The 20,158-nt window shown below is 52.3% G+C and overlaps 1 protein-coding gene across 5 annotated transcripts in view; it reads right to left on the minus strand.

The window, feature by feature from the left end:
- The window catches only part of NUP62 (nucleoporin 62), a 27,828-nt gene continuing 7,670 nt past the window's right edge, over positions 1 to 20,158 (minus strand). For 2 of the 5 annotated variants that reach the window (XM_030299860.1, XM_032591325.1), the window contains exon 2: positions 2,978 to 5,767. In XM_030299860.1, the coding sequence (XP_030155720.1) occupies positions 4,127 to 5,704 (1,578 nt within the window). In that variant the 5' untranslated portion in view covers positions 5,705 to 5,767 and the 3' untranslated portion in view covers positions 2,978 to 4,126. Of the gene's footprint in view, positions 706 to 1,281; positions 1,405 to 2,977; positions 5,768 to 8,857; positions 9,088 to 9,143; positions 9,258 to 9,289; positions 10,907 to 20,158 lie in introns of those variants that run through there. The other 3 variants (XM_030299859.2, XR_004342958.1, XM_030299861.2) reach the window with 3 other exon arrangements.

Raw genomic sequence — 20,158 nt, forward strand, 5'->3', positions numbered from 1 at the left:
TCTCTGTCTCTCAAAATAAACTTAAAAAAATAAATAAAAATGCCATTAAACCAAAGTCCGCATTTCCCTGATTGTCTCAAAAAATTAACAGTTGGAAAAAAAAAAAAAAGAAGAAAAAAAAATTAACAGTCGGTTTGAATCAAAACTCAAGACAGGGCCCACTTGGCATCTGAGTGATGCTGAGGGTCTTTGTCAATGAGCGAGTATTACTTTCAGGTTGGTGGATTTGGTGTCTGTGTCTTTGGAACCAAGGGGCTTAATGGGACCCCACAGCCCCAGGCCAGGCCTGAACCTGGCACAGCAGCGCACCAGGTCTGGTTTCTGCCTCGGGGAAATCTTGGGAGGTCATGGGTGCGGCCAGGACGGTGTCTGCCTGTGAAGTGTGTGTGTGCACCAGGCGAGTCACTGGCGTTTGAAGTGATCGGTGCCAACGTGTGAGGACTCTAGGGCAGGCACAGGGGCAGCGTGGCCGAGTCAAGCCTGGCTGGGGGCTGGCTTCTGAGGCTGAGGGATTTTGTTCCCGGAAGTTCTGCAGAACACTGCTGCCCGGAGAGTCTGAGGGCAGGCTTTTTAGGCACCCAAGTAATTTCAAGGTTGATCGAAAACTTGGGAGCAGTGGTGTGCTGGGGCTGGCTCATACCAGTGCACGAGAGCGGATGGTTTCATTTTTAGGGTCTTTTTCTCAGTTTCGTTCTGCAAGCCATTCTTTAAAAAAAAAAAAAAAAAAAAAAAAAAAAAAATTTCTGATCAATCTCCTGAAACACAGATTTACTCCAAACTCATTTCTTCCCAATCACCGGATTACATTTTACTATTCTGTATATTCTTGGGGTGAATTCACTGTATCTAGATAGTGCATGTCAATTTCCCAAATTCATGCTCAGTGACGTCATGTTCAGTGACCTCAAGTCGATAGCTTGAAATCAGCCCCGGTGGGAGTATTTCCACCATGGGATCAACAACCGGTACCCCATGAGGGCTCTCCCCTTCTCTGGAGAGCCAGCTATTCAACATTTACCAGCACACCACTGCTTGGGAGTCCTTGGTTTCAACCTCCCCTAGAAGATCAAGGGTGCTGTTTGGGGACATCTGATCCTTCTGACGCCAAGCTGTGGCTGACAGGAAGAGGCATGATCCTGGGGAAGGTGCTGGGCCATAGAGAGGCAGTCGTTTGAAAGGGTTTCTTTGAGCTTAACAGAAAGCCATAGCCACAAATCTAATTGCCACTCTTATCCCTGTACGGGGAGAAGAAACGCAGGTATAGCTTATGGAGAGATTCACCTTTAAAAGCCACTGATTCCAAATTTAGTCACCACATTGGCTGTCTTCGTACTAATTAATGAAGAGGAACCTTAAGCAGAGGCCATTTGTCTGCACTGGCAAAGAAGCGCATCTGTTTTCTTCCTGGAAAGGGAAACGGCAATTACAATGAAGTCATCATCTGCAGGGTGGTACCCAGTCAGCTGCTGAATCTGTTGCAATCTCAGGGACCCCTCCCTGACTCCCCGAGGAAGCCTGTTGGGGCCGCTTTCCCTGTGGCACCAGAGCACTGTAGCCAGCCCTCCCACATGGCCATCGTCCTGATTTTGAACTGTGTTTGAGTGGGTTGCCCAAGATCCCTTGGGGAACAGGAAGAAAATAGATGGAACTTCAATGTTTTCATTAAAAAAAAAAAAAAAAAAAATACAGCTCTGGGGCACCTGCGTAGCTCCGTCGGTTAAGCGTCTTGACTTCAGCTAAGGTATTGATCTCACAGTTTGTAAGTTTGAGCCCCACATTGGGTTCTGGACTGACAGCTCGGAGCCTGGAGCTGCTTCAGATTCTGTGTCCCCCTCTCTCTGCCCCTCCCCTCCTTGTGCTCTGTCTCTCTCAAAAATAAACATTAAAAATTTTTTTTAAATCTAAAAAAAAAAATTAAAAAATACAGCTATATGAAAGCAATTAAGTTTTATGAGCGTTTAATATGCAAAACAGGCAAATGATACACATTTGAAATGCAAGCTCAGGGGAAATCTTAGCACGACTGTCTGGCCCCTGCCAGCAACCTGTGTGTGGGCAGAAACACTGTCCCATTTTTGTGACCCCGATGCCAGGCCAGCTATTTAGCAGGTGCTCCAAAAATGGGTGTTGAATGAATAAATGTGTATAAAATACGAACTACTTCCTGCTTTCTAGGGGGACTTGAGGCTGCCCCATCCCACCTCCCCCTTCAGGGAGAGGGGTCAGATACAGGTCGCGGAGGCTCTGAAGGCCAACTTGCCAGGAAGGTGGTGGGGAGCTTTTAGAGAGAATCAAGTGGTTTAGTCTGGGGGCTCCCTTCTCCCTCTGCTGTGGCTTTTGCAAGACACTTGTTCTGGGAAGCCAAAGATGGTGAAACGACTTATGGTCATGACTTTGGGCAACTGGACCACAGGTCTCCAGGAATAAGCTTTGGGCATTCCTTAGCAAAAAGCAGGCTCAGCGAGGCAAAGGCCGGAGGGACAGACTCTCCACCCCGCAGCAGGAGATCAGATCCAACTGCTGGGCGTCATTCTTGCCTACGGGAGCTGGGGACAAGAGGCACAATGTTGGGCATGTGGAAATGACCCGAACAAATCCGCATCCCAGCTTTACCTGCTTTCCACCTCTGAAGCACAACGAGCACCCTCCAGCTAGCCCCAGGTAATGGAGAGGGACGCTGCCCATGGCACCCGCTGCTGCGGAGCTACTGCCTTCCGGACGATGGCAAAGGACTGAACGTTGATGTGTATCTAAGATATAACCTAGAACGTCACCTGCACACACTCTCCCGTGTGTCCCTCCTCTGCCGTCAGCACCAGAGGAACATACCACTTGCGTTTTGGCACAGAGGCGGGCCTAAATGCGTCGTCTAGTTCTGCTGGTTTCTGAGTTCCAGACAAACAGCCACTTCATGCGGTTTTTACCTGGAACCTGCTCTTTTTACCCAGCCTTCTAAGTTATCCACGTTAATGGCATCTTTTTTGTTCCACAATAAATTTTATTTAGGAAAGCAACATACAGTCACAGGTATTTCAGACAGTGCAGCGAACTGTAAAGACAAATACAAAAGACACTTGGGATACAACTGGCTGCCTTCTGTTCTTCTGGACACTGGATCTCACTGTAACTAACTAGGTTTGCTTTAGCGTTGGTCAAGTTCAGAACCAAGTCTGTGGCCGCCTCTGGCACCCGTGGCCATTTCAGCAAGCCATTTTGTGGATGAACATTTTATGCTGTTTTTTCATCTCTGTTGTTCATTCATTCGCAAATGTGAGGGATGGTGCTGAGGTCACAAAAGGGAATAAGGAACGCTCCTTGCCCGCAGGGGCTCACACTCTTATGGTGAGGCAGTGACGTAACCGGTTGGCCTAAGATCGTGTGGCGAGTGTTATCAAAGGTGTGAGCTCAGTGTGGTGCAGGGACCACAGGACAGCCATCTGACCCAGCTTTTGGGGTGGCCGAGAGGGCTTCCTGGAGGAGGTGAGGCCTAAGATAAGGAGACCTGGACAATCAGGAGGCATGTCAGCCAGGCAAAGTGAAGACCTCCCGGTTCGAGTCTGACCCTTTTCTCAACACCTCATTTAAGTCCCTCATCTGACCTGTCCTTCCTCCTTTGAAATTCTACATCCAACGGTCGGTTCTATTCACAAGTCCCTTCTTTGCACTGGTGGTGAATTTCCACACGCACACACCTCATACGAGGATGCTGTCTCCTCGAAGACGGAGACTTTTCACTGCACCTACGACTATGTGTTGGACAAGTGGCCGCTTAGCGGACCCTGGCTGGGAGACGGATGGTGTTTGTGCAAATCAGCACTTCTCCAGCACCTGGCTGGAGCCAAGAAGGATGGGGAGGGTGGCTGTTGTAGGTGATGGGGTCTGGGATACGCAAAAGATACACAAAAGAAACCACACCCACTAGGCTGCTGTCAGGGCCAGAGTGCTTGGAATATTTCTCTTTTTACTAATGCAAAATGCCAGACCACAGAACTGTTCTCAACAGCACAGTCGTTTGGAAGAAAGGAGCAAACAAGTATTCACTGCAACCAAAAACCAGACAATAATTACGCGGCGCCCACTGCCCCCAACACCCTCGGAACCCACGGCCCTGAAGACGGCCGGCAGCTCAGTCGAACGTGATCCGGAAGCTGCGCTCCTGCTCTTTGCGACGCCCCTCGCACACCTTGGTCACCTCCTCCACCTTCCTCTGCAGCAGGGCCGAGTTCTGGTCGATCCACTGCAGCGAGTCCATGTGCGCGTTGAGGATCTTGCAGATCTGCTGCAGGGGGTCGCTGGTGTCGGCGGGACCTCCAGACGTGTTCAGGTGCTCGATGATGTCCTTGAGGTCTTGGGCCATGCGCTTCAGCTGCGCGTCGATGTTCTCGGCGAGCTTGTAGGTTTTCTCGCGCTCCTCGTCGGCGTGCTGCAGGTAGACGGTCCCGCTCTGCTCCTTGACCGACTCCTCCAGCGGGCTCAGCAGGTCTTCCAGCTCCTTCTGCTGAGACAGGATGAAGTCGAGCTCTTGGTCCAGCCTCTTCTGGTCCAGCTTCACTTTCTCCACCTCGCGGTGGAGGGTAGTGATCTTCTCCCCATTCTCGATCAGCGTGCGGTCCCAGGCGTTGACCTGTGTGGCCTGCTGCAAAAAGTGCCGCTCCTGGTCCTCCAGCTCCAGGCTCCACTTGTTGATCAGACTCTCCAGCTGGGCGTAGGTCATCACGGGACTGGCGGACGCCCCCGTGGGTGCACCGGAGCCAGGAGGCACGGTCGCGGCAGCCGGTGCGTTGCTGGCGATCCCGGCCGGTGCCAGTGGCTTCAGATTCAAGGCAAAGCCGGCGGTGGTGGTGGCCGCCGTGGTGGTGGCTGTGGCAGTGGTGGCAGTGGCAGTGGATGTTGTCGTGGAGGAGGTAGAAGCCGCCCCGGGGGCCTTTAAGCTGAAGCCCAGCGTCCCGGCCCCGGGTGCCGCAGCTGTGGTCGACGGGGTACAAAGGGAAAGCCCGGTGGTGGTGGAGGAGGCTGGAGCGGTCGCTAGCGAGGCGAACAGCGTGGGCCCGGCACTGGTGGTGGCCGCGGCGGGTGCAGGAGCAGCTGGCTGAGTGGCTCCTGCTCCAGTGGTTGCCGGCGTGGCGGGAGTGAAGGGCAGTCCGCCCAGTGCCGTGGGCTGGGCCAAACTCCCCATGGAGCCAATATTGAAACCGGAGGTCCCGCTCTGGGACGTGCTTCCGCCTGTGAACGAGAATCCCCCCGGTGTGGTGGACGGAGCGGCAGAGGTGGTGGTGGAGCCGAACACAAAGCCAGCGGGTGCTGTGCTCTGGCTGGAGGTGACAGTGCTCGAGATGGCGTTGGTGAGGGTGCTGCCGCCGAGCCCAAAGCCGCCAGGGTGCGCAGTGGCTGGGGTGGCGGCTGCATTGCTCAGGTTTAGCTTCGGAGCGCTGATCCCTAAGGAGAATCCCGTTCCTCCCGTAGCAGGAGTTGTGGTTCCAAAACTGAACCCTGGGGTCTGTGTCGCTGGAGCTTGGGTGGTGAGCGAGAACAGGCCAGTAGAAGGGGTGCTTGCAGCTGGCTGGGAGGGAGTCCCAAAGTTAAACCCGCCAGTGCCAGACGTAGAGAAAGAGAAGCCGGTAGCAGGCGTGGTTGTTGCCGTCTTTGCGGTGCCAAACGTGAACCCGCCTGTGGGGGCCCCAGTGCCTCCAAAATTAAAGCTCATGGCTCCAGATTCGGCGGCAGCGGCTACTCTGACTTCCAGAGCAAATCCCTCGGTGTCTGCAACCTTGGGAAGATTTTCAAAGCACAGTAAGTCACATGATCAGATGGCAGTTTGGGAAAGGCAACCTCAATGGCATGATGGAGAGTGTGGAGGGTGGCGAGACTTTGCATAATTGTAATACGTGTTCGCCACCCTGCTCCCTGCTACAGCCCAGACAGGCCCTGTTAAACTAGCAAAGAAAGATTCGGAAGCATAAGCCGGTGCCCTGGGGGTCAGGTGCTCGGGGCTAGATGTGCTTGGGCGGTGCGCAGCCAGGTTCAGCACAAGCAGGAGTATCTGCTGCCGTGGAAGAGAAGGCCAAAGAGCAGGCACCTGAGCTGACCTCAGCCCCGAGGAGGGCACACAAAGTAACACCTGGAGGACCGGCTGCCCAGGATACCGTGCCAACCACAGGTGGGAGGTGGTGGGCGGTGGGCTGATCTGGCCGAGTGCCACGCTGACTGCCCTTCTGGACTCACAGAAAGGCCCCAGAAAGCTGAGCTGCACGGCAGGGCCTAAGGTGGCGAAGGTCTCATCTGTGCACACCCCTGACCTGTTAGGAGGATGGAGGGCGTGTTGGCGCATCCCTCTGCCCTCCTTCTAACTCAGGGGTGGACAGGAGACCCCAGTCAGCTAACTCAGACCTCCCCTGGGACTGCTCTCCAGGCACTCAAGAGGAGGTGGCCTTCACCTGCAGGTGTAGGGCACAGAGGATGCACATGTGGGGCACCCCCCTCCTTTTCGGCCATCTGCAGCCCAGCTGCCACCAGAGACAGTGACAGTGGGGAGAGGGAGAAAGTGATCATGTGGCCCAGAGGATCTATCTACACGTACTCAGAGGCCCCACCCCATCTTCCTTAGAAGCTCCGTGAGCCAGCACAACCCTGTTCAGTCTAAGCCGACTAGATTTCTACGATTTCTGACTGAAAAAGACCCAAGCAGAGTCACCTGTTAGCTGACGCAGGGGCTGCTCACAGACGCTCACTCTCACTAATACCTGGAGACAGGGATTCTGTCCTCGAGACAGTGGGGTGAGGACAGAGGGGCTCAGAGGGCTGCGGTGACTTGCCCAGGATCTCCCAGCCAGCAAGGGGTGGGGCCAGGAGCTGACCCCAGGCCACGGGCCTGTTTGCTGACTTCTACTGGTCCAGCATGGGTCCCGGAAAACAGGGCACTTTCTCACACCAAGCGAGGGGATTAAGTTTTCGGTGTAAGGGAAGAGCTGCGTTACACCTACTGACAGACTCTCAGGACACACAAGAAATGTAAGAAGTGACAACAAAGGGACCTGGGCAGGATGCACATCACTAGTGCAGTGTGATCTCAGCTGTGGAAAACAGAACTTTCAAGGAGGGCGGGAAGGGCTAAACGGCTGATGGGCATTAAGGAGGGAACTTGTTAGGATCAGCACTGGGGGTTACAGGTAAGTGTTGAGTCACTAAATTCTACTCCTGAAACCAATGTTACACTGTATGTATGTTAACCAAACTAGAATTTAAATAAAAATTTGAGGGGTGCCTGGGTGGCTCAGTTGAGGGCCTGACTTCGGCTCAGGTCATGATCTCATGGCTCATGAATTCGAGCCCTGCGTTGGGCTCTGTGCTGATGGCTCAGAGCCTGGAGCCTGGTTCAGATTCTGTGTCTCTTTCTCTCTCTTGAAATAAATAAACATTAAAAAAATTTTTTTTAATAAAAATTTAAAAAAAAAAGAAAAAAAAAAAAAAGGAGCACAGGAAGGAGACGCACCGATGTGGACAGGGCCCATCTTTGGGTGGTGGGACTACACCATCTCCTTTCTACTTTGATGTTTGTTCTGTCCATACAATGGAGGGACATAATCTATAAGCCTGGTGTTTCAAAGAGGCTCAAATTATAGGGTGTGGATTCAGTCTGAGGAACCAGTGAACTTATGCAGCCAGGTTTTAAAATCACAACTCAAGTAGGATAGATGGAGTTACTGAATTAAACAAGCCTCCCCTAGGCTGGCCCTGCCTCAAAGGTGACTGGGGTTGGGGTGGGGCCAGACCGAGGTGGGGAGGTGGAGCTGACCCTGAAGGTGGTGGGAGCCCTAAATAGTTTCCAGTGGAGTCAGTATGGGAAGTGCTATTAACCATGTGGTCCCCCTGAAGATGCCCACACCCGAATCCCTGGAACCTGGGAATATGCTGCTGTGTGCGGCAAAAGGAATTTCCAGGTGTGATTAAATTCATGGTTTTGAGATGCAGAGGAAGTGCCCCAAGCATGGGAACACACAGACCTCTAGAAGCTAGAAAAAGGTGACAGCAGGTGCCCTGCCGACACCCTGCTTTTAGCCCTTTTGAGACTGAATTCGGACTTTGACCTCCTGAACTGTAAGAAAATAAATCTGTCATTTTAAGCCAAGAAGCTGCTGTAAATTTGTGAGAGCAGCCATGGGGAAAGAACACGGTTGGAAAGCATAAAATATCTGACAGACCTGAGGTAGGACCTAGTGGCTCCCTAGGGCTCCGGTTTCAAACGAGGGACAGGAAACCCCTCTGAGACTCAGTTCCCTTATCAGGAAAGTGGGGCGGCAGCTACTGGGCTGAAGCGAGGCCAGCATCCGTGGGATGCGAGTTAGGGTGCTTGTTATCACTGCTGCCATGCGCAGGCACACGCTTGAAAGTTTTATTTTGGGGACAGCCTCTGGATGCTGGTGAGGAAAGAAGGAAAGGAGCCCAGGAGGGGCCGCAAACACCCAGCTGTAAAGAAGTTCTTCTGAAAGAAACGCGGGGGTTGAGGCCGACCTCAAGTTTAACGCGAGTAGACCCCGGGGGGATTTCCAGGCAGCCAGGTGTGCCCGGCACCGTGCTACGTACACTCTCCCTAGCCAGACCCCCAGCTAATTTCACACCGATCCTACAGAGAGGTCGGGATGACTGTGCCCCGGCACAGATGGGAAAAGAGAGGCTCAGATGGAAGTAACTTGTCCATTCTTATCCCACAGTGGGCCCTGAACCCTGGCCTTGGGCTGTAAACCCCTCTTTAGTTCTACCCTGTCAAACAGGTGCACCTGGTCACAGGGCAGGCAGCCCTGCTTTGGGGCACGGACGCTGTTCTGCACCCCAGCCTCCATCCAATACCCGCGTTTCTTACTTCCCTTTCATCCAAGACAGCAAAGGTAGTTCGGAGGCAAGACAGCTCCCTGTCCTGAGGCACGAGGTTGGTTCTTCAGACTTCAAGACCTGTGTTCGAACTCTGCTTCCACTGCTAGCCGTGGGGACTGGGGCAAGTTATTCCTGAGCCTCTCCAAGCCTCAGTGCCTCCCTCTGTAAGGAGGACAATCCCCTCCCACTGTGAAGAACAAGGTCACAACTGAGAAGCCTGGCCCAGGGAAGGCATCCCCAAGTCCCGATTCCTTTCCCCTCTCCCTCTTCAGGACCAGTTTTACTTCTGCAAGGGTCTCCAGGGATCCTCTTGTGGCCCGGGTCTGAGGAAACCTGTGGCGGCTGCCCCTCTCCAACGTCCACTGCACCCTCTGCCTTCCTGGCAGAGCCTGCCATTCCGTTCTCGCCTTCCTGGCAGAGCCTGCCATTCCGTTCTCCTGTTCCGCATAGACACGCGCCTCTAAGGAGAGGACCTCGGGGCTGCCTGGTCTAAGCCTGGGGACCTTGGCTGGCTGCCCATCAGCACTTCTGGGGGCAGGTTCTTGGGGGCGGCGCCCCGGCCGTGGCATTTTTATAAAGCTCTTCCGGGGGTTCCGGGAAAGGTCCCTTCTCTCCCGCCACAGCAACGCCTGAGCCCCCAGGGCCGCCGGCGCCCTGCACTGGACCCCTTCTTCATGAGAGCCCAGCTCCCCACTCAAGTGCCGCATCAAGCCAGGTCCGTTCGGGTTACTGGCGGCCAACAGCCTCCGAACAGCTACCACCTACACGTCTCAGTTCTCAAGACCTCAGCCCCACAGAACTTCTATGAATAAGCTGCAGCTAAATTTTTCCACAAGAGCATTTATAAAAAGGTCTCTGTAGCTGTTAAAAAACTAAAAGAAAAACAATTTTCCGTGGGGGGCTTTTGTGGCTTCATGGTTCACCATTTATTAAATGCCTCACGTGTTTCTGATTCTACAGGAGCCAGGAGCTACTCGCAGTGGCAAACACACACCGACTCGGCCCCACGCTTTGCACTTTAGATGTATTATTGCTCATTTACTCCTGAAAGCAGGTCCCTTTCCTAAGCCAGGAGAGTGAGGCCCAGAGAGGTTACTTAAGCCATGGCCCTCGTCCTTGAGGTGGCCAAACGTGACCTTCAGTACCAGGGCACCAGGCAGGGACAGGACCGGGTCACGTGTTGTACGAGCAAGGACAGGTCCTCACGCTGGCCTGGGCTCTGGGGAGCACTCTCCTGGAACTGAGTGTGGAGGGGAGATGTGAGATCAGCCAGGATCGGCCAGGCGGGAGGGGAGAAGGGCCTGGTCGCGGGCAGAGAGAGGCTGAAACCGCAGGCGTGTCTGTGCACACAGTGAAGGGTGGACTCGGCAGGCCCGTATTATCCAAAGAAAAGACTGGCCCGTGTCTGGTTCCTGGGAGATAACCTCCAAGCCCCCAGAGCATCCTGCCAGCCTGCCCTCGGCAGGGGCCAGAGACCAAGTGACGACGATCAGTCACACAGATGCTCCGTGCCTGTGTGAAGATCCTGGCACCAGGGCTCAGGGGAGCATCCCTGGAGGGCAACGCTCCACGTGTGTGGTCACACAACGGTGCCTGGAGAACCAAGTGCGGTGCTGTCGGGTCAGCTCCACTGGGAGACGAGCGGGAGCTCACACCTGGTCTCTCCCAGACTCTGCCCTGTGCATCTTTCACCTTTGTTGACTCTCATCTCTCTTTTGCCGTGACAGGGGCAAAATCTAACAGGTTTGCCGAGTTTTAGGAGTCCTTCTAACTAATCAGTGAACACAAGGGTGGTCTCGGGGACCACGGTGCACAGTGTGTGTATAGCACCACGTGACGGGAGCTGTTGGTCAAGAAATGACATGCTGATGCCTCAAACTTGGTTTCGAGGCAGCCAGGGAGGCACTTCACGGGTAGGGAGACTAACATGGCAGATGTACGTGTGGGGAACGGACTGGAGGAGGCCGGGGTGATGGTCTAGGCCAGAAGCCAGAGCCAGGATTCTGAGGACAGAGGAGAGAGAACCGCGGTTTGGGAAATGTAAAGAAATGGAGTGGGGCGCCTGGGTGGCGCAGTCGGTTAAGCGTCCGACTTCAGCCAGGTCACGATCTCGCGGTCCGTGAGTTCGAGCTCCGCGTCGGGCTCTGGGCTGATGGCTCGGAGCCTGGAGCCTGTTTCCGATTCTGTGTCTCCCTCTCTCTCTGCCCCTCCCCCGTTCATGCTCTGTCTCTCTCTGTCCCAAAAATAAAAAAAAAAATAAACGTAGAAAGAAATGGAGTGATGGCTGTGCGGGGCTGTCTCAGTTAACGATGCCGTCAACCAAGACCAGGACCTTGGGAGTTTCTCACAAACGTGTCTGAAAAACATACACTATTTCAAGACTTTTCCACTTTCACCAAACGGGCAAACTTCCCTACAAGAGAAGCGGACGGTGCTTGGGCCAGGTGCTGAGGGCTAGATGGCCACAGAGGTGACGCCCAAGTGGGCCCGGAGTGAGGAGGGGCTGCCTCGAAGTCACTGAGGAAGTCGGTGACAGAGCGGCCTGCCCTGCATCTGTCCTTGTTTTTCACACCACATCCGTCCGCCTTCACAGCCCAGGAGAGTCCGAGATTCTGACCACCCCCAGCCCCCGCCCCGGCTTTGAAGACCACCGTTCTCTGCCACCACCTCCAACTTCACTCAGGTCCACTAACCTGACCTGTGCAGTTCCTTTGCCACTCCAAATCCCAACTCAGATTATCTAATTTATTTACTCTATTACTTACTCAGCCCTATTCTATGTACAGGGATGACAACGGAGACAAACCAGACTCTCTGCAGTGCAACATTCACTCATACAACAACTATTTGTGAGCACCTGCTATGTCCAGACACCGTTCGAGGCCCTGGGATTATGGCTGTGACTGAGACAGAGGCTCCTTGCTCTCACGAGGCTTGTATTCCAGCCAAGGAGACAGGAGAACAACGAACTTCACAAAGGAATTATACAGCATGCTAGAATAGGCTAAACACTATGGAGGAAGCAAAAGTGGGGCAGGGAAAGGGGAACATGGTGGCGGCACGGGGCAAAGGGGTTGACTGAGTCACACCGAGGGAAGAGCCACAACAAAGTCCTGGGTGGGACATGACGACAGGCAGCCAGTGTGGTTAAGGTGCAGGGGCCACTGTCCCTGCACCTGGGACTCTCTCCCTCCCTGTCCCAGCCCCTTTCCTCTATCTGAAACAGGGGTGTTTGGGAATGAATATGGAGGGGGAAACCTCAGCCTTGGACTGAAAGGAATGGAAGGATTGAGAAGGCAATGGGGGGAGGTGGGGAGTGTCTAGGTGATAGAATAATGGCCTTCATATGTGTCCACCCCCCTAGCCCCAGAACCTGTGAATAGGAGACCTCACATGGCAAAAAAGGACCTTGCACGTGTGATTAAATTAAGGATTTCGAGATGGGGAGACAGATCACCCTGGATGGCAGCATGGGCCCTGAATGTAATCACAAGGGTCCTAAGGTGGAATGGGAGGTGGCAGAAGAGTCAGGAGGTGTGAGCATGGGAAGAAAATTCCGAGAGATGCTGTGTTGCTGGCTCTGAAGACAGGGCTTGGACCACAAACCAAGGAATGTAGGGGGTCTCTAGAAGACAGAAAAGATGGATTCTCTCTGAGTTTCCAGAAGGAATGAGATCCTGTGGACCCATTTCAGATTTCTGACTTCTAGAACTGTAAGAGGATAAACTTGTGTTGTTTTAAGCCACTAAGTTTATGATCGTTTGTTACGACAGCAATAGGAAGTGGACAGAGGAATAGGGGAGAGGGAACAGGATGGCCTAAGCCTAGATACACAGCTGGGAAACACATCCTAGAGTTGGGGTCGAGAAAAGGGCTAGAGCGAGAGGAGACAGGGCCGGGGCAGGTCTGCCTCTGTGCATCAGGACCAAGGCGGGAGGCTGCTGCAGTCGCTGGGCCCCGGCAGCTGGGGAGCCGGTGGGAAAAGAACGTGCAGCTGCGATTCTGAGAATCAGGATGTCCTCTGCTGCTGGGGCGACCTCATCAGCGGTGCGGATGTGTATGAAACCCAGCAACAAGCCACCTGTGACAGAGGGAGGGAAAGGTGGCCCGGGAGCACCAAGGAGGGCTCATAATGGAGATGGTGTCCGCCCACAGGATTTCTCGCTTTTGTTCACTGTGGTTATCCCCAGCACCTGGAGCGGTGGCCGGCATGCAGCAGGCGCTCCGTAAGTGACTGACTGACTACCTGGTAACTCAGAACTACCACTTACAGAGTGCCACCTATGTCATGGCACTGGGCCAGAAATACTAGATAGCAGCCCAATGAATCCTTTCTGGATGGGAAACAGGATCAGAAAGGTGATGTGACTTCTTCGAGGTCACACAGCAGCAAACACCAGTCCCAGGATGGGAATCCAGACCTTTCTGGAGCTAAGTCCTGCTGTTCTGTCTGGAACATGGGAGGAGGAGAGGTCAGAGTTAAGTCTTGAAGGATGAGTGAGGTTCTCTGGGCAGACATGTCACCGCAGGACTGACACACATGCAGGCAGCTTCTCTATAGCTGTGGCGGGAGCGGCAGGCAGTGGGGGGGGGGCTGGGGGCCAGGTCACAGAGGCAGACTGCCTCTAGTCCATCTAGCAGAGACAAAGCCACGAGGCTGCTTCCTTTTCTGATCCTAAAGCTGGCCTTCGTCTTCTCACCTCAGAAGCTTAAGTGACCGACCCTTCCACACCAGGCTCACCCCACTGGGGTAGAGACAGAGGCTGTCCCCTCCTTTACACCGGTTCTACTCCATTTCATTCGGGGCAGCAATAAGTCAAGCCAAACGGCTCTATTTCCCAGGGCTCCTCGGTGGGGCTTGGGATTGTGAGTCCAGGGTTTTCTAGTCCACTGATGGGCCAGGAGAGGGACGGCAAGCAGTAGGTCAGTAGGGGTCATTAGAGGTCCAGACTGTGGGGGCACCCGGGTGGCTCAGTCGGTTGAGTGTCCGACTTCGGCTCAGGTCATGATCGCGCGGTTCGCGAGTTCGAGTGACTGGGCTCCGTGCTGACAGCTCAGAGCCGGGAGCCGGCTTTGGATTCTGTGTCTCCCTCTCTCTCTGCCCCTCCCCTGCTCGCGCTGTCTCTCTAAAATAAACAAACTTAAAAAAAAAAAAATGTCCAGACCGTGGACTTCTGTGCACTCTGAGGACAGGGGCCTTTGCTCGTCCTTTTCCACGAGTCACCTGGCCAGGCTCTGCAGCCCACCTGCCAGAGCCCCTGCTTCTCCACTCCTAACCCTGGGATCTTAGATTCTAAACTCACCGCCATGCCTGTTTCCTCATGTGAAAAATGGGGGTTACAGCTCATGAATCATGTGGTCTCTGTGAAGATGAAACTGTCTGACCCACGTCAGGCACGTACCACACGGTACACCCTTGGGGCCCAGGAAAAGCTACTCTCTCATTATTCTGGGAGCAACTGGAACAGATGCTCCTGACATTTCGGCCCACAGCCACCTGGTGGCGCTGCCAACAACGCCAAGGCCAGGTGGCGCCCAGGAAGCAAGGATGAGCCATCTGGGTGGGAGCCACCCTTTCCCCCCAAGAAATCAGCAATTTAATGGGGAGACTCTGGATCTCCTGGGTGGAGAGATTTAAAATAAAATGAAGGAAAGAAAGAAAAAGAAAAGGAAGACAATTAGCAATTTAAGAACTTGCAGGAAGTGTGATCACAGGCACAGAAACCAGAGAAGAATCAAGGGGAGCAGGAGAGAAAAGGGGGAAAATGAGAGACTGAAGGGACCTTCGCCTTTGGCCCTCATCGGCGCAGCCAGGGAAATCTGGTCCCCACTGAGGCTCAAACGCCGGCTGGAGCCTTTGCCAAGTGCGTCAGTGCAGGAACTCCCCGTCCACTCTGCTGCCCCCGCCCCCACAACCGTCTCCCCTGGGCTGTCTCTCCAACATGCGTTCGTTGGCCACTCACCCCAAGTCCACCAACTCTGCTTCTTAAACTTCTCTTAAATCGGTTCCCCTCTCTCTCGGAGTCAAAGAAAACCCCTCTAACCCAGAGGGAACAGGTGAGTTCACAGAGCCTACCCTACGGGAATGGAAATCAACTGATAAGCACAGAGCAGCTCGCTGACCAGACCGTAACCAAGACAGAGTCTCCACTGTTCCAGGCTGAAGAGGCAGCAGTGAGGGGGTGTGCGGCCAGACTGGGGTGCAGTATGAAGCCACAGGAGGGCTCTGTGCCACAGGATCTTGTTTTGAAGGACCCCCACCCACCCCGCGGGGGGCTGGGAAGGAGGGTGGCGGTCAGGGTCACTCGTGGGCTCTTACACGACCGCCCTGCCCGGTGGGCACGGCCAACCCCGGTTGCAGGAAACCAGGAAACGGAGCCTCTGGGAGGGGCAGGGATGCTTTCCTAAGCGAAATGGGCAGCAGGGAAACCTCAGTACTCGCCACTGCCTAGAGGCCTTTCTCTCGGCAGTACATGGTGTCCCCGACAGAGAGGGCAGGATAGACACCCACCTCTCACCTTAGGCCGCTTGGGATTCTGGTCCTAACTTCCTCCAGCCCGCCCCTCCCTGAGGACCAGCACACTCGAGGCCCTTCCACCCCCAGGTGTATCGAACTTGTGTTAAATATTAGACACCTGTGAGGAGATGACAAGCAGAAGGCGTGTCTGTCCCTCTGTTTGCTCTTCAGGGGGAGGAGCGGTGGAAAGCCTCACTGCTGCCTGTCTCTTCCTTCTCCCAGGCGGAGTGCCCTGACCAGATCCCTAAATGTCCCTGCATGCTAACTGCTACGGAAGCTTTGTCACACGTGTTCCATTTCTCTACCCACTGACGTGGTGGCTGTTTTAGAAATTTTTAAAATTCTTTTCGCAAGCAGTCTGTTCATGTGGTTCTACATTCGAAAGGGAAATAATACCCTGGTCTCCGTCTTCCCCTGTCCCCACAGCCACCAGCTCTCCTCCCTGAAGAAACGCGGCTAGGTCTCCTGTGGCCCTTGTCAGACTTCTGATTCATTTAAGCAAACGCAGTGAGCTCTCTACCCCTTCGCACACAAAATGTCATGTGCCGGACGCGCTGTTCATTTTTCACTTACTAGATCTTAGGACTCCTCTTAAGCAGGCTTATTATCCTCGCTGGAGAGAGGAAGAAACAGGCTCTCAGAGGGGAACCACCCTGGCCGAGGCAACGACATCCTGCCTCAGCTGCCTGCTCCTGTGGGCTGCCTCCAGCTGGCACCTAAATGCTTCTTGGATTCGATATTCCCAACCTCCTCTCTCCTCCCTTCCTTCCCCTGAAAATACTAGTTTTACCCGAAGGGAGCACTAGCCAGCTAATTAGCAGTTACATTCTCCTTTACTCCGACACCCATAACTACATCCAAAGGAGCTCACGTGGCAGGAAAAACAGCAGTTTTCCCATAGGGAAAACAAATCAGGTTAAGACACGCACGGAAAAGAAGTCAGGAAGCAAAAGAAGAGTCAATTTTAAGAAAGATTTTAGAACAATTCTTAGTATATTTTGTTTCTCTTCTATTGAAAGATTTTTTTTTCTAACTGCATTAAAAAAATGTTTGTTTTTGAGAGAGAGTGCACACACACGAGCATGTGCGCAGGGGAGGGGTGGGGTGGGGGGACAGAGACTCCTAAGTGGGCTCTATGCTGACGACAAGAGAGCCCGGTGTGGGGCTCAAACTCATGAGCTGTGAGATCATGACCAGAGCTGAAGTCAGATGCTTAACCGACTGAGCCACCCAGGGGCCCCTAGCTGCATTTTTTTTTTTTTCAACGTTTATTTATTTTTGGGACAGAGAGAGACAGAGCATGAACGGGGGAGGGGCAGAGAGAGAGGGAGACACAGAATCGGAAACAGGCTCCAGGCTCCGAGCCATCAGCCCAGAGCCCGACGCGGGGCTCGAACTCACGGACCGCGAGATCGTGACCTGGCTGAAGTCGGACGCTTAACCGACTGCGCCACCCAGGCGCCCCTGCATTTTTAACATTCATATTTTAACTACAGAATTAATACATCAGTCCTTCCTTTAAAATAATGTCTTGCACATCACCAACAGAGCTAAGATTCTCTTAACACCACCCTCCACCCTGGTGCCCACACCTGTGAGGTAGCCGCTGCTAAAAGCTGTTGCATATCTTTTATCTGCAAACTTGTGTGTGCATTCAGAGCCTGAGGAAATGAAATGACTCCGATTTCTCTTTTCCTGAACAATATGGCAACAAGCATGCTCATTCACACCTTTGGCACAGGTGCATTTTTCCAGGATGATCTCCAGAAGCAGAGTTGCTGGCTGTGGACACTTGCAGTTTGGTTTTACTGGGGATGACCAAATTGCCCTCCAACCTGCCTATACCTGTTTTTATCCTGGTTCCTAAAGAGAATCATTTCCCTACAACTTGCCAGCACGTGAGATTAGGAAAGTCCCACCCATCTGATGTACCAACTGCATTTACTAAAAAAAATAACGATAAAAGCACTAACCATTCAGGGGCGCCTGGGTGGCCCAATCCGATAAGGATCTGACTCTTGGTTTCGACTCAAGTCACGATCTCATGGTTTGTGACATCGAGCCCCGCATCAAGCTTTTCACTGACAGCACGGAGCCTGCTTGGGATTCTCTCTCTCCCCATCTCTCTGTCCCTCCCCCACTCAAGCACACTCACTCTTTCAAAATAAACTTAAAAAAAAAAAAAAAAAAAAAAAAGCACCATTCAGCACTCATTATATGCCAGCATGTGTTGGCACTAAGTCCACTAAGATGTAGAACAGGACAGACCCTGTGCTGGGCCAACAAAGATAGTAATATATGGTATGGCTACCATTTTCATGAAACCCAGAGTGATATTTAAATATGAATAAAAAAATTACCAGAATGGAAAACAGATACTCAAAAACTTACACACAAATATTCACAGGAGCACTATTCCCAACAGCCAAAAGGTACTCTCATTGCCCAGCCCCACCTGTTCTTGAGGCCTAAAGTACTCCTGCCTCAGGGCCTTTGCACTTGCTGGTCCAGTCTCCTGAAATGTTCTCCCTTAAGTGTCCCCAGGGTTCACTCCTTTACTTTCTTCAGCCTTTGCTCACCTACTCAGTGAGGTTTTCCCTGGCTATCCTTAGGACTTAGCACCATCTGAAATAATATACTGACCTCACGGATCTCATTTATTGTCTCTCCATTAGGATGTCGGCTACATGAGGGGCAGCATTTTTGTCTGTGACTTCCACTGCTATATTCCCAGTTAGTAATGGTTGCTGGCCATCGCAGGCACTCACTAAATGGTTGTCAATGGCACTAAATGGATGTCAATGGCATCCAGGAGTTTCTTTGTGCCAGGTGCTTTTTGTATATGAACTCCAACCCTGAGACAGGTACCATTACTATTTCCCTTTTAGAGTTAAGTAACTTGTCCAATGTCAACATGAACTTCAAAGTCAAGATGAATACAGTAAGGTCTTGGGGCACCTGGGTGGCTCACAGTTCATGAGATGGAGCCCTGGGTTGGGCTCCCTACTAACAGTGCAGAGTCTCCTTGGGATTCTCACTTGCTTTTTCTCTCAAAGTAAACAAACATTAAAAAAAAAAAAAAAAATTAGGGGCACCTGGGTGGCTCAGTCAGTTAAGTGTCCGACTTCAGCTCAGGTCATGATCTCACAGTTTGTGTGTTCAAGCCCTATACTGGGCTCTGTGCTGATAGCTCAGAGCCTGGAGCCTGCTTTGGACTCTGTGCCCACCCCCCTTCTCTGCTCCTCCCAGACTCGTATTCTGTCTCTCTCTCAAAAATGAGTATTAAATTTTTTTTTTTTTTTTAATTTAAAGGGGTAACTGGATGGTTCAGTCAGTTAAGCGTCTGCCTTCGGCTCAGGTCATGATCTCATGGTTCATGGGTTCAATCTCTACATCAGGCTCTCTGCTGTCCACACAGAGGCCGCGTTGGATCCTGTGTCCCCCTGAACCCCGCAAAAAATAAAAGACTTAGAACCTACTGGAAACCTAGGGGAGATGACGACTACCTTCACCTGGGGGATGGGTAAGGGGAGGGCCAGGGAAACCCTCCTAAAGAAAAAGGATATTTAAGCATAGTTTTGAGGAACATGGAAGAGTTAGGGTAGGGAGGGGTTAGATCAATACCTCATTCCAGGCAAATGGTCGGACAGGCAAGGGCCTGCTGCCTTATGGAACAGTGTTAAACACCCTGCGTTAAAACCACAAGATGTCAGAGAAAATACACAAATGGCCAATAAGCATAGGAAAAGATGTTCATCATCATTGGCCACCGGGGAATGCAAATCACAACACAATGAAGATACCAGGCCACACCCCATAGGATGGTAATAAAGATGGACAAGGAGTGTTAGCGAGGATGTAGAAAAACTGGAACCCTCATTCACCGCTAGGGAATATAAAATGGTCCAGCCACTGTGCAAGAGTCTGGCAATTCCTCAAAAGGTTAAACACTGAGTTACCCTATAATCCAGCAATCCCATTCCTAAGTATCTCCCAGGAGAAATGAACACATATGTCCACCCCAAACTTGTACATGCATTATTGGTAATAGCCAAGAAGTAGAAACAACCCAAATGTCCACCAACTGATGAATGGACAAAATGTGGTATATCCATAAAATGGAATGTTATTCAGCCTTTAAAAGCAATGAAGTATTAATATATGTTACAAAACAGATAGACCTTGAAAGCCAAAGGACCTTCTATGACATGATTCCATTCCAATGAAATGTCCAGAAAGGCAAATGTACAGACAGGTCAGTGGCTGCCTAGGGTTGAGGGATGGGGAAATGGGGAGAGACTACTAATGAATGGATATGGGGTTTTGGGGGTAGATGATGAAAATGTTTGAAAATTAGATTATAGTGATGACTGGACAACTCTGTGAATGTACTAAAAACCACTGAATTGTTCACTTTAATAAATGGATGTGCATTATACAATACCTCAATAAAAGCCAATAAACTAACCAATAGGAGATGCCAGGAAGGGGTTAGGAGGGCAGAAGTGAGCCTGCAGAAGTAGGCAGTGGCCAGACTCAGTCCTGACTTTACCTTGAGGGCACGGACTGGGCAGAGGAGTTTCCAGACAGGATCTGAAAAGGCCCTCAGCTGTGAGGCTATCAGGGACTCCTTGAGACATGCAGTTAGGCATAGAGAGGACATTCAGACTTGGAGAGGGACTCTAAGAGCACCGTGTGTGTGTGTGTGTGTGTGTGTGTGTGTGTGTGTGTGTGTGTGTAGAACCGCACACACTTGTGCTCCCTCCCCAGCTC

This window comes from Lynx canadensis, chromosome E2 (genome assembly GCF_007474595.2).
Source record: "Lynx canadensis isolate LIC74 chromosome E2, mLynCan4.pri.v2, whole genome shotgun sequence".
Taxonomy (NCBI): Eukaryota; Metazoa; Chordata; class Mammalia; order Carnivora; family Felidae; genus Lynx; species Lynx canadensis.